Consider the following 13,567-nt stretch of genomic DNA (forward strand, 5'->3'; position numbering starts at 1 on the left):
GTGGCTGGGTGATAGACATTGGGGAGGGTATGTGCTATGGTGAGCGCTGTGAATTGTATAAGACTGTTGAATCACAGACCTGTACCTCTGAAACAATAATACATTATATGTTAAAAAAAAAAAAAGAAGATAGCAGGAAGGGAAAAATGAAGGGGGGGAAATCGGAGGGGGAGACGAACCATGAGAGACTATGGACTCTGAGAAACAAAGTGAGGGTTCTAGAGGGAAGGGGGGTGGGGGGAGGGGTTAGCCTGGTGATGGGTATTAAAGAGGGCACCTATTGAATGGAGCACTGGGTGTTATACGCAAACAATGAATCATGGAACACTACATCAAAAATTAATGATGTAATGTATGGTGATTAACAGAACATAATAAAATAAAATTTAAAAAAAAATAGAAAGATGTGCATTCATTTTGGTACATGGGATGAATTTTTTTAGCTGAGGACATTTATTTCTTTATTTATCTCATTTAATCCTAAGAACCACTCCATGATGTAGGTAATATTTTACAGATAATGAAACAGGCTTAGAAGTAGCCCCAAATAACAGTCAATTGAATGAAGGAGCCAGGATTAAAATTTAATTAGAAATATTGTGCTCTCCTGCCTCCCGTACACTACTACTCTACATGGTATAATTACTGATGAGATCATTGCTATTTGGTGATCCCTGACACATACAGCCTGATACACAATCCTGTGTCACCACCACCACTTCAACCACCACCTCTAGCACATCTCCATCTTCACCACTGCCTCTTCTCCCACCACTGCCTGAGAACTCGTCATGAACAGAAGCTAGCTCAGGGGCTGAGGAATACATTTCTCTCTCCTCTCTTAAAAATAAAATTCATGGAAATTGGGCTTGTATCTGTCCTGTCCACTGGTCTTATCACCAATATTTATAGGAATGCCCAGCACAATGGGCATTCAATATATGTGTGATAAAAGGGTAAAGACAAGATATCTGTCCCTAGAGACTTATGGGAAGAAGAACACATATAAAAAGTAAAACTCAGACAAGGAAGTAGATGGCACAGTTGGCTGAGGTGCTTGGCAAAGCTGCATGAAGGTGATAAATTAAAACCTGATCTTGAATAAAACACAGGACTTAGATTCAAGAGGGCAAAGGGCACAAGGTGAATAAAACACAGGACTTAGATTCAAGAGGGCAAAGGACACAAGGAAGAGGGGATAACATAAGCATGGAGGAACAACGAATGGAAGCATGTGTGTGGAGCTGACTGTAAGATAGTGTAGGGAAGGCTACAGACAGCATAGAGGACATACTGCAGAAGGCTTTAATGTCAGAGTAAGGACTCTCAACTTTATCTTGTAGGCACCTGGAAGCCTCCAAAGATTCTGGAAAAAAGGTTCAAAGAACTATTTTAGAGACGATTATTTCAAATTGCTTCCTAGGCCTACTCATGTACCCGATTTAAGAACAAATGTGGATAGTTTAAAGATTTCTACCTTGTTCTACTTGGGTGTTCCTTTTATTCAAGAACCAATTTTGATAGGTAATATTTTTGAAAATATTTGAAAAAACTTTCATCCAGTTTTTAAAATTTAGTAGCATCCAACTATGCAGTGTCCTCATAATTTTTTAATCTCCCCTATATCTACTTTTATTTTTTTTAAAGATTTATTTATTTGATCGAGAGAGGGAGGGACAGAGAGGGAGGGAGAATCTCCAGTTGACTTTGTGCTGAGTGTGGAGCCCAACACGGGGCTTGATCTTACAACCCTGAGATCACGACCTGAGCCCAAACCAAGGGTCAGACGCTTAACTGACTGTGCCACCCAGGCACCCCAACCCTGCATCTACTTTTAAAACCTTTTTATTTTTAATTATCTTCTTTTTCTGGCAGAGCTATATTTATTTTCTCCTTCCCTGTCCCCCTACCCCAAACTAAATAAGATTTTGAATTTAACTTTTTATTGCTTTTCACTTTATATTCCTTTTCTTCTTCATTTCCTTTGATCTGTTTTTCTTAGTTTTGTTTTACTGACCCTTTTCTAACTTCAAGAAAGGAAACCTTAGTTCAGGTATGACAAATATGTGGTGTGCATATTCACTACTCATATTTCCTGTCTGCAGCAGACATTACTAATCTATCAAAGCACTCTTTCTTGCCAGGCTCAGAAAAGTGCCATTAATTCATGTCAACAAGACACTCTAGATAATCAGCTGAAGCCAATATATCAGTTGAAGCCAATCTGCCATTTATATCTTGGTTAATTTCTTTTCAATCTTCCTACACTATAACAATGAAAATAACTAAGATTATGAACTTATCTTTGAGTATATCTTTGACTACATTTCAAATATAAGTTTTGATAAATACAGTTCTTATTATTTTTAAAAAATATTTCAGCTTAATTGAGGTATAATTGACATAAAATTGTAAGATATTTAAAGTATATATTGTAGTGATTTGACATACATATACATTGTGAAAGGATCCCCCCCCCCTTCTAGTTATGTAATGCATCCATCACTTACTTATTTGGTGAAAAGATTTAAGTTCTACTCTCTTAGCAAATTTTAATTATACAATACAGTGTCATAAACCATAGTCACCACATTTTACATTAGACCCTCAGATCATCTGTAGCTGAAAGTTTGTACCCTTCACCAAACTCTCCCTGTTTTCCCCACCCCCCAGCTCCTGGCAACCACTCTCCTATTTGGTTTCTATGAGTTTGACTTTTTTTTTTTCAACTCCACATTTAAATGATACCATGCAGTATTGCCTTTCTCTGCCTCACTTACTTCACTTAGCTTAATGCCCTCAAAGTCCATTCATGTTGTCACAAATGGCAGGATTTCCTTCTTTCTCATGGCTCAGTAATATTCTAGTGTGTGTGTGTGTGTGTGTGTGTGTACACATCTTCTTTATCCATTCATCCACTGATGGACACAGAGGTTGTTTCCCTATCTTGGCTATTGTGAATAATGCTGCAATGAACATGGGAGTGCAGATATCTTTTCAATATCCTGTTTTCATTTCCTTTGGATGTATACCCAGAAGTGGGATTCTGAATCATATGATAGCTCTATTTTTTATTTTTTGAGGAACCTTCATACTGTTTTTTATAGTGGCTGCACCAATTTACATTCCTACCGACAGTGCACATCCTTGCCAACACTTATCTCTTATCTTTCTGATGACAGGTGTGAGGTGATATCTCCTTGCGGTTTTGATCTGCCTTTCCCTGATGATTAGTAATGTTGAGCACCTTTCCATGTACCTGTTAGCCATTTGTATGTCTGTGAAAAAATGTCTATTTGGTTCTTCTGCCATTTTTAATTGGATTGTTTGTTCTTGCTACTGAGTTGTATGAGTTCTTCAGATATTTTGGATATTAACCCCTTATCAGATATATGATTTGCAAATATTTTATCCCATCTGACAGGTTACCTTTTCATTTTGATATGGATTACACTGTATCTGTAGATTGCCTTGTATAATATTTACATCTTGACAATATTAATTCTTCCAATCCATGAACATAGAATATCCTTCTATTTATTTTTGTGTCTTTTTTCAATTTCTTTCACAAATGTCTTACAGAGTTCAGTGTATAGATCTTTCACCTCCTTGGTTAAATTTATTTCTAGGTATTTTATTCTTTTTGATGCAATTATAAACAGGACTGTTTTCTTAATTTCTCTTTCTGATGGTCTGTTGTTAGTGTATAGAAATGCAACTGATTTTGTATATTGATCTTGTATCTTGAAACTTTACTGAATTCATATACTAGTTCTAACAGCTTTTGGTGGAGTCTTTAGAAAACATTATGTATTTTCTATATATAATATCAAATCATCTGCATATCATGATAGTTTTACTTCTTCCTTTCCAATTTGTATGTTTTTTATTTCATTTTCTTGCCTAACTGCTCTGTTTGGGATTTCCAATACTATGTTGAATTAAAGTGGCAAAAGTAGGCATCTTGTCTTGTTCTGATGTGTATAATTCTTACTTTCAACATAGTTTGCAATATCATTCTGATCCAAGTTACTTAAAAGAATGTTTAAAAATTCCCAAACTACTTGGGCATTCTGTCCAGGCTTTTAATATTTCATTTATTGTAAAATGGTCAGAGAATGATATAATTCTGTATCATAATTGCTACTTTTTGAGGCTTTAATTGAAATGTTCTAGTTTTGAAAAATATTCCATGGGAGCTCTGCAGGGCACAAAACTGTGTATCTATTAATTTAATGTCATTAATTATATTGTTCAAAACCCTTCATGTCCTTATTTTAGGGCTGTTTTGCTGGTAATAATGACTACTACTTCTATTCCCTTTCTGGAATGCATTATCTTAGGGTGAATCCACCTTTTGTCAACATTTTTATCTTTATATACTTTGTCCTCAGAATTTTGAAAGAATTTTTGAAATCTGTCCTCTATTTCACTAATTCAATTTTCTGCAGTGCCCAATAATCATGTTTAACCCAGTTTTTCACTTAGGTATTTCTCATTTTCTCCCTGACCACAGACTACTTACTCTCTACATGAGATAGCTTTTTTTTTTTTTTAAAGATTTTATTTATTTATTTGAGAGAATGAGATAGAGCATGAGAGGGGGGAGGGTCAGAGGGAGAAGGAGACTCCCTGCTGAGCAGGGAGCCCGATGCGGGACTCGATCCCGGGACTCCAGGATCATGACCTGAGCCGAAGGCAGTCGCTTAACCAACTGAGCCACCCAGGCGCCCCATGAGATAGCTTTTTTAAGCACTACACATCAATGTGCTCTATGCTTAAATTTTGTCAAGAATATACATTAAGGATTTTCTAAAATGTTGTTTTCTTGCTTGCTTGAACTTATTTCAGAGGTTGGCAGCGCCCCTGAGTCTTCTTCATTGAGCTCTCTTTTAAGCTATACCATCTATTCCTATGCCCCAAGATTTTTAAATATTTGCCCATCCTCAGAGAGGAAAATCTAAGTTTGCCATTAAAGACTTATGATCATGGAGGAACTGATTTGGATTCTATAAAATCCATAAGATACTGCCCAAATATTTTTAAAAGATTTTCCTACTCAGATAAGAAAGAAAAGTGAGAGATGGGAAATATCCAACAGGTATATTACCATTTTTTAAAACAAGATTTCATTTATTTATTTGAGAGAGAGACAGAGATAGTGACAGAGAGCATGAGCGGGGAGGAGAGGGAGAAGCAGGCTCCCTGCTGAGCAGGGAGCCCAACACGGGGCTCGATTCCAGGACCCTGGGATCAGGACCTGAGCCGAAGGCAGACACTTAACTGACTGAGCCACCCATTATATTACCAAGTGCCCCAGTTATATTACCATTTTAACAACTGTTTTTACATCCCAGTGGCAGGGATGAGAAGTAAGATTTTAATTTAAATTACCCAAGTATGAATCACCAAAGGAAGACCCATCATTCCATGACTCTCATGTACTTCCTCTCCTCACTGGACCATACACATGCCAGCAGCAACTTCTGGTTCGGTGTGGTTACTAGCACCCAGTTCTCTGACTGATGTCATCATCCATGCCAAAAGCAAAACCCTAAGATCTCCTAACGCCACCACTGAGGTCCAAATGCTAAGGGCTGATAGAGGAAAGAGTCTAAGTGGCAGACCCCTTGACTAGCTCTCCCCACCCCCTTTCTTTGTACTTCCAGGACCTTCCCCTTAGAGTGACAGGGTGTTGTCTGGTATATTCCCGGTCTCCCAGTCATTTCCTAGACTTCACTCTCACAGGAAGGAAGTATATAAAAGCCTTCAGTATTGTTCAATTCAATCCTTCTTGTGCTACATCTAACAGAAGTTCTCCCAACACTTCAGTAGGAGAGTGACAATAATTCTTCCCCCTTTTGAGTATTTCAGTGGCCACTTAAGTAGTAAAACTGGTGTGGAAAGAGAAGGGAGCGTGCTCTTAAGTGCTTACATTGCATTTTCCCTGAGGCAGTATTTTAGGATTATTAACCTGTCATTTGCTGTACAGAATGGATCTGAACAGGTTGGTGGGGGGCCTTTGAAATCAGTGGTCTATTGGGAAGAGTCTGGGGTTAGCACAGTAGGTGACCCAGATTCGGCTTTGGCTCTGCCACTGACCACCTGTGGACCTTGCTCCACTCACAGCCTTTCACTATGCCTGCAGTCTTTTATCTTTCAGCACTAAAAGTCTAGCATTATATATTTTGGAAATACATAATTTAGAGAATCCTGTATTTAAGGATGGATATGCTACAGATTTGATCGTATTTCTTGAAACTACACATAATAAAAAAGGCTGAAAGACTGACAGAAGATGGTTGGCTACAATATGACTCCTTGGATCCTCATATCAAGAACCTACTTTTGGACTGTTAGAACTCTTGATCACTTTGCCTCACATTAGTTAATGACTCATATGTTAAAAAAATAGAGCATATTTTTTTAAACCTGATCTTCATTTTTATATCTCTCTGACCTTAATCTCTGAGCATCTTTGCATCTTTCATCATATTGCTCATATCAATACATATTCAGGTCCCATGAACTGGTACTAGTCTCCCCATGCTGCTGGGCTCCTGGCCACCCTCCTCCCTTCCCGATGCCCAGCAGCCATTAACAAACACCACTGTCCTGGGTGCTGACACAGAAGTTACCTTCAATTTCCACTGAGGTCACCCTGATGCAGAATATCCTACAACTTGGGCATTTAATCCCAGCTATTTAAAGAAAAGCACTTTAGCTAAGTCTGGGTTTTTTTTTCGCCGTTTTCTTTCTTCAGAGAAGCCCCAGGTACCACAGCTTTGACTCTGCCCTTCCCAGTCATGGCTAGTCCATGAGTTTTGCCCATGTCCCTGGCAAACTTGAATCTCCTCAGGTTTCTTTCTCTATATTTCCTGGAGAGTACGATTCTGGCTCTGAGAAAAAGGTCATTTACAAGGAAGACACAGTTCATAGGCGTGTAGTTGCTCCTAGCCTGTCATCCCTCTTGGTTCAGCTGTTTGGGAGAAATACCACAAATAGTTGTAAAAGGAGGATCTGAAGTGGGTACTAAATTATGACGTGCTGCAAACACTAGAGAGGAAAATCAAGCAAGGCTCTTGGCACTATGGAAAGGGGAAAAAAAGTTTAAATCGTTCTCTTCACAGAACTGACCAAGGAGATTTAGCTAAAGGAAATAAAAGTATATGAATCTGAGAACTACAACAAAGACTTTCTGGGCCAAGCAGGGATGAAGAAATGGCTGTAAAGCAACAGGATTAAAAAATGAATGTGCTCATAAAAAGTTTTCAATGGAACAGACAGAAAACAAGTTTTTTGGTTAATTACTCAGTGGGGACAGTGGTTTTGTTTTACAGATGGCAAACTGAAACCTTTAGAGGGAAAGTCACTTGAATATTATCATAAAGAAATAGGACCCCACTGCTCTGATTCTCAACTCCCTTTGCATCAACATCCAAACGACATTCCATCTTTTATGTTCTATTGTTCTGTAAACTCAACCCTCTAGGATGTGGAAACTTTGATGCTTTTGGAAATTGCTTCTATATTTGTCCAATGCCAACTTCTGTGCTAGGAGAAGTTTGAAGTTCAACCCAAAAACACAGGGCCTGGCACGGTCAATAGCTCATTACAACTTCTCATTAGTTGTGTCTCTTGGGGCAACTAGGGCATTCCTGAGTGTGACTCAGTATCACCACTCATAACTGAGGGTTCCTGATTAATCTGAACTGAGCCAGAATAAAGGTCGAAATGAGCTCCCAGCAAATGAAGCAATGTATCTTGCCGGAAGAAAGTAAAAAGTTACATGAAAATTTCTTGAAATGCCATCTTAGTAATTAACCTAAGTATGATATAGTATAATGCCGAACACCTATTCAGCATATATTATGTACCAGGCACCGTATTTGTGCTTGACGTTAATTCATCTATTTCTCTTAATAACCCCATGAGGCAGGTACTATTATTATCCCTATTTTAAATAGGAAATGAAGTCACATAAATGTTAAGTAACTTGCTAGGCTGGCTAGGAACATGAATTACTTTAGAACAATAAGAATATTATCGACTCATACTTAAGGATCCTAATTTCAGGGGCCATGAAAGTTTTCTCTAGATTAAAAATAACTTCATCAATCCAAATAAAGTATGGAGTTTATAGTTCATAATAATGTACCAATAATGACAGTTTTTCAGTACGGCACCTTCTTCAAATGTACCATGGTCATACAGGATGTTAACAATGGGGAGAACTGGGTGTTCTTGTTTTCATGTGTACTGTCTTTACAACCTTTCTGTAAATCTGAAATTACTATAAAATAAAAAGGTGATTTTTAAAAAACCTTTATCCAAATACTTTTTAGAGGGAACTTTTCATTGAGTCGAGTCAGATAAGAACAATGTTATTCCTTTTCCTAAAAGGCCGAAGAATATTAAAAACAGTGGGGCCCCAGGGTGCCTGGGTGGCTCAGATGGTTAAGCGTCTGCCTTCGGCTCAGGTCATGATCCCAGGGTCCTGGGATCGAGTCCCGCATCGGGCTCTCTGCTCCTTGGGAGCCTGCTTCTCCCTCTGCCTCTCTCTCTCTCTGTCTCTCATGAATAAATAAATAAAATCTTTAAAAAAAAAAAAAAAAACAAAAAAAACAGTGGGGCCCTCACAACACTGTGCATTTTACACATAAGTGAGAGAAATGTTAAGGTCTCCATTAGTACTAACTTATTTAGCTTCAGAGACTTGTGCTAGAATTTTAAAGGCAAATTGGAAACTATTTCCTGGAACAACGCCTTACAGCATGCCTTTTGATACTTGGATTATATTTCTTAAATTCTGAAGAAATCTTGCATTTTCCCCCCTTCTGTGCATTTTTGGTGCTGAGCTGTTTCCGGTTTTCCCACACTCCTGCCTGTCAGAGAGAAGAAACCACAAAAATGCAGCAAAGTTTGTCCATAGAGCTGCAATTCCATCTCTAAAGGCTGAAGAGTTCTCTTGCCAGCAATGAGTTCAGGGCAGTGGACGGCATCTTCAAATGTCCAGGCTGCTGCCTGCTGACAGAGCCCACCTCCTGCTCCCCACCCCTCCCTGCCCGGGGGCAGACCAGCCAGCCACACAGGCCATCTTGGGCCATCTCAGGCTGCTGGCAATTCTCAGAGGAGCCACAAACAGGGAGCTCACCGGCAAATTCAACATTCGTATCTGACTCACGGATTTTCCTACCTAACTGTGGGCTTTTCGAACCTGTGAAAGGGAGCATGGTTTTGGAATGCTTATGATGGCAACTAAGGCTCACTGAGTTCTTCTGTGGGCTAGGTCTTGTTCTGTGTACTTTACGTGTATTAACTCTGCTAAGAGTTAGCAATGTCCTATGAAGAAGATACTCTTCATTATCTCCACTTCAGAACTGTGGAAAGTGAGGCTAACAGATTAAGGACCTTGCAACTTGCCAAAGGTCTCCAGTTAGTAAATTGTGGAGTGAGGGTGTTAACACAGGCAGTCTGGCTCCAGAGGCTGCACCCTTAAGGACTCACCTCTACTCCTGCCAGGGTGAGGAGCCATACAGCTTCCTTCTTACTGTGCTCTTGGCCTTTGACCACAACCTGCCCCCTTCCGACTACCCTTCCCTACTGCTCCAGAGAGTTCTGTAAAGTCATTACAATGCGATTTATTCCTACAACGGCACTTGGCACCTAGTAGGCACCGAGTAAATATCTGTTGGATAAATGAATAATGGCAGCAGTATAATTAAAACAGCCACGAGGGATTGGTTTCCATCCAAATCCAGAATTTGATTCACTGTCCAAGGCGGAAAAAAGAGGAACTGCATTTTCTATGTCCTAGGATTCGTTCTTACAACTAAAATTGATTTTGTGAAGGACAAATGAATGGAGAGCCTTAATGAGAGCAAGAGAAATACACAAACCCCCTCTAGGCGTTTATCCACCAGGGAATGCCTGCTTCTTACAGGCATCTTTTAAAAGTTCCCCAATTTTAAATGGAGAAGGGCTGTCAGAACTAATACTCTTTATTAGTCTATTTCTGGTTCGTTAGCTAAAATATGGCTGGAAATAGAGTGAAGGAAGGAATGTGAAAAAATTTGATTCAGGCATGGAAATGCCTTTTTGAGGTAAAATGGGCATACTACAAAAGGTATTAGAAATAAGTTGCTCTAGAGAGCCTGCTGACTAATGTCAATGAAGTTAACTCCCACCCCTCACCCCATGAAATCCAATTCCAGTGTCTTCACATTCAAACACCTAGGAGTAAACAACAAACAAGGGTTGGCGGTGGGGGGGGGGGGGACCGAATTTTATATGAAATTATAAACCCGACCTTGGCAGGGTTCACTGGCTCCCCAGGTGATTCTGACTTACAGCCCAGGCTGAGAACCACAGTTAACTTTTAGTCCCCAGCAGGGGTTCCTGTCTTCAACATTTTAGTACAAAGGATTTTGAAGGCCTCCTAAATAAAGAGTACTCTCAGCACAGAATTGATACAACTCAGAAGAAACTGAACAGAAGATTAAGGAAAACTTACTTGGAGGCCCTCTGGGATGTCGTCTTTCTGAGGACTTGTTTGTGATTGGCTGGGGGCTTGGGGACCAGCGAGGAGGAAGAACTTGGAGGTGGCACCACTTTTTGTGGCAGAGTGGTTGGCTTCTGGCCACTAGCTGTGGCACTTGAAATTCTGCAAGCTGCACCATTATTTATTGTCCACAAACTGGAGTTAGAGAGTGCCTGGCTGCCAAAGATGGCCTACAAGAGAAAGAAAAAAGACGGGCAATGGAGATGCCCTTTACAACCCATTTGCTATAATTTTTTAGGACAAATTTCTCTAATAATGCCAGTGCAGGGCCACATTCAGAGAAGGGAAATCTCTGGAAGCATAGAGTTGAGATGGTCTTGTTGGAAGTACACTGGGCTAGGAATCAGGGTATCTGGGTACTGTGTATTCTCCACCTGCAGCAATCAGAACAGCATTTGGTCTCTCTCAGCCTTTGTTTCCTTCATTGTTAAATTCAACAAATATATAATGAATGTCTCCTACTGGGTGTCAAGCATGAGAAATAACGCACAAAACAAAAGTGGCTTGAAGCTCGACTCAACTCCAGTGCACTCGGGAGAACTGTGAACTCCTCTAGAAGACGAGTGGAAAGAAGCCGGTGTGGTAATGGTACAGTGAGCAGAGTGGGTGGAGAGAGGAGGCTGGAACAGAAAAGTTCTGTTAGTAACTTTTCTGACATAGTAACTCGTTGTTGACCTAAAGAGTGACGTAAGACTTTACATTTTAGGAGCGCCTGGGTGGCTCAGTCGGTTAAGCGTCTGCCTTCGGCTCAGGTCATGTTCCCGGGGTCCTGGGATAGAGATCTACGCCGGGCTCCCTGCTCAGCAGGGAGCCTGCTTCTTCCTCTCCTTCTCACTTGTGCTCTCTCTCTCGCTAGCTCTCTCTCAAGTAAATAAATAAAATCTTTAAAAAAAAAAAAGACTTTACATTTTAAAACACCTTCACGGGCACCTGGCTGGCTCAGTCGGTAGAGCTGATCTCAGGGCTGTAGGTTCAAGTCTCCCAAGCTGGGTATAGAGATTACTTAAAAATAAAATCTTTGAAAAAATGAAATAAAACACTTTCAAAGTAAAATTACTATCGAATACTAGTTGCTAAATGAATCTAAGATCAACACAAAGGTGTATTTGCTCAGAGGGCTGAAGAGCTCTACAGCAGCCATCCACAGACAAATTCACTGAATGAGTAGCAGAGAAGAAAAGCCATTGTTAGCCACAGGCTCTTGGAAATGAAAATATTCCTTATGGAGTGCAACTTTTCATGCTGTAAAGGAACTGCCATCAGTAAAGAACATCCATTCAGTACATGTTGCCAAGGTGACAACTGAACCATATTTTCAAGATCACTGAGTTTTTATTTTGCTAAAAAATCCTGCTGGGGGGCGCCTGGGTGGCTCAGTTGGTTAAGCGACTGCCTTCGGCTCAGGTCATGATCCTGGAGTCCCGGGATCGAGTCCCGCGTCGGCCTCCCTGCTCAGCAGGGAGTCTGCTTCTCCCTCTGACCCTCCCCCCCTCATGTGCTCTCTCTCTCTCTCATTCTCTCTCTCAAATAAATAAATAAAATCTTAAAAAAAAAAAATCCTGCTGGGACATCTAAATACAAATTAAAAAATTAATAAAAACAGCAAGATCAGGGGAGGGGGTGGGAGGATGGGTTAGCCTGGTGATGGGTATTAAAGAGGGCACGTTCTGCATGGAGCACTGGGTGTTATGCACAAACAATGAATCACGGAACACTACATCTAAAACTAATGATGTAATGTATGGGGATTAACATAACAATAAAAAAACCCAGCAAGATCAGAACAGTGTGAGTATAATAAGCACCTATTTCTGTAAAAAGAAAAAAGAATATGCATAACCACACACACACACATATATATACACACACACCAACACACACAGATACACAAACACACAGAAAAACATACACATAAGGTTGGTATCTGCACAGAACAATTCTGAAAGGATATACAGAAAAAACTAGTAACCTCCATGGAAGAGAACTGGTTAGCTGGGGGTCCAGGAGAGAGGGAAACTAATTGTTTACTATATATCATTTATATCCTTTTGAATTTTGTACCATCTATATGTAGTTACTTATTACAAAAATAAATTATTCAAAGGTCAAAAGAAAGTCCAATTCTCTTAAGATTTAAGCAGGTAACAAAATTAACTCTGAATACAAGTCAAAGCATCCAAATGGCACCCAAGTTTCAACCAGGTGGGTACAGCACTCACTATTAGGCCGGGCTGAAGAAGCAGTTCACTGTTCAACACTTACCATGCCTACAAATCCAGATTTGGTCATGAGTGAAAGGCAGAGACTCAGGTAAGTGGAACACAGCATGGCTTTGCAGTCAAACGTGCCTGGGTGCAAATGTGGGCTCTGTCACTTATAAACGGGGTGACCTTTTTAAGTTATTGAACTTCTCTGGCCTTTAGCTTCCTCATCGGCAATTAGAATTACTTTGCTGGATTATTGGGGATTAAATGAAGATCACATACGTAAATCTAGCCCAGGCTTCAATAAAGGATTCTTGTAATAGACCAAATACCAGGCTTATAGTAGACACTCAACAAATGCTCCATTCCTCCCTAAACCTCCACCTCAGTTTACTGAGGAACCAAAGGATGGGATGACATGCAAGTCTGCCTGTCTGTAATGATCTGTGACTGGCAGTTGGTTATGCATTTATCAACATATTTTTCTAGTCTTAGGATGATGCTCACTAGCCGTGAAAGCAAACTCTTAAAATGAAAACATGTGTTTAGGTTCCCCAGATCATATTTACTCACTTCTCTCTGGCAGGAATAATCTTTTCCTCTTCTGAATGCTTGTAACAATTTATTTGTATGTGTCTTATCACATTTAGTACATTCTACCTTGTACTATGGACACTGATGTACGTACTTTTCTCTCCTTCTGGACAATGCACACTGGAGATGGCTGGATTGACATCTGATTACTATTTGTTTCACTCACAGTGCCTAGACGGCCTTATACATAAAAGGTGCTTAATAAACA

General features: G+C 39.9%; 1 protein-coding gene across 1 annotated transcript in view; it reads right to left on the reverse strand.

Annotated features, from left to right (window-relative positions):
- TTLL5 (tubulin tyrosine ligase like 5) overlaps positions 1-13,567 on the reverse strand; it is a 274,932-nt gene that overhangs the window by 54,282 nt on the left and 207,083 nt on the right. Inside the window, 1 exon segment of the mRNA XM_021679581.1 lies at positions 10,514-10,731. Within this exon segment, the coding sequence (XP_021535256.1) occupies positions 10,514-10,731 (218 nt within the window).

Source organism: Neomonachus schauinslandi, chromosome 9 (genome assembly GCF_002201575.2).
Source record: "Neomonachus schauinslandi chromosome 9, ASM220157v2, whole genome shotgun sequence".
Classification (NCBI taxonomy): domain Eukaryota; kingdom Metazoa; phylum Chordata; class Mammalia; order Carnivora; family Phocidae; genus Neomonachus; species Neomonachus schauinslandi.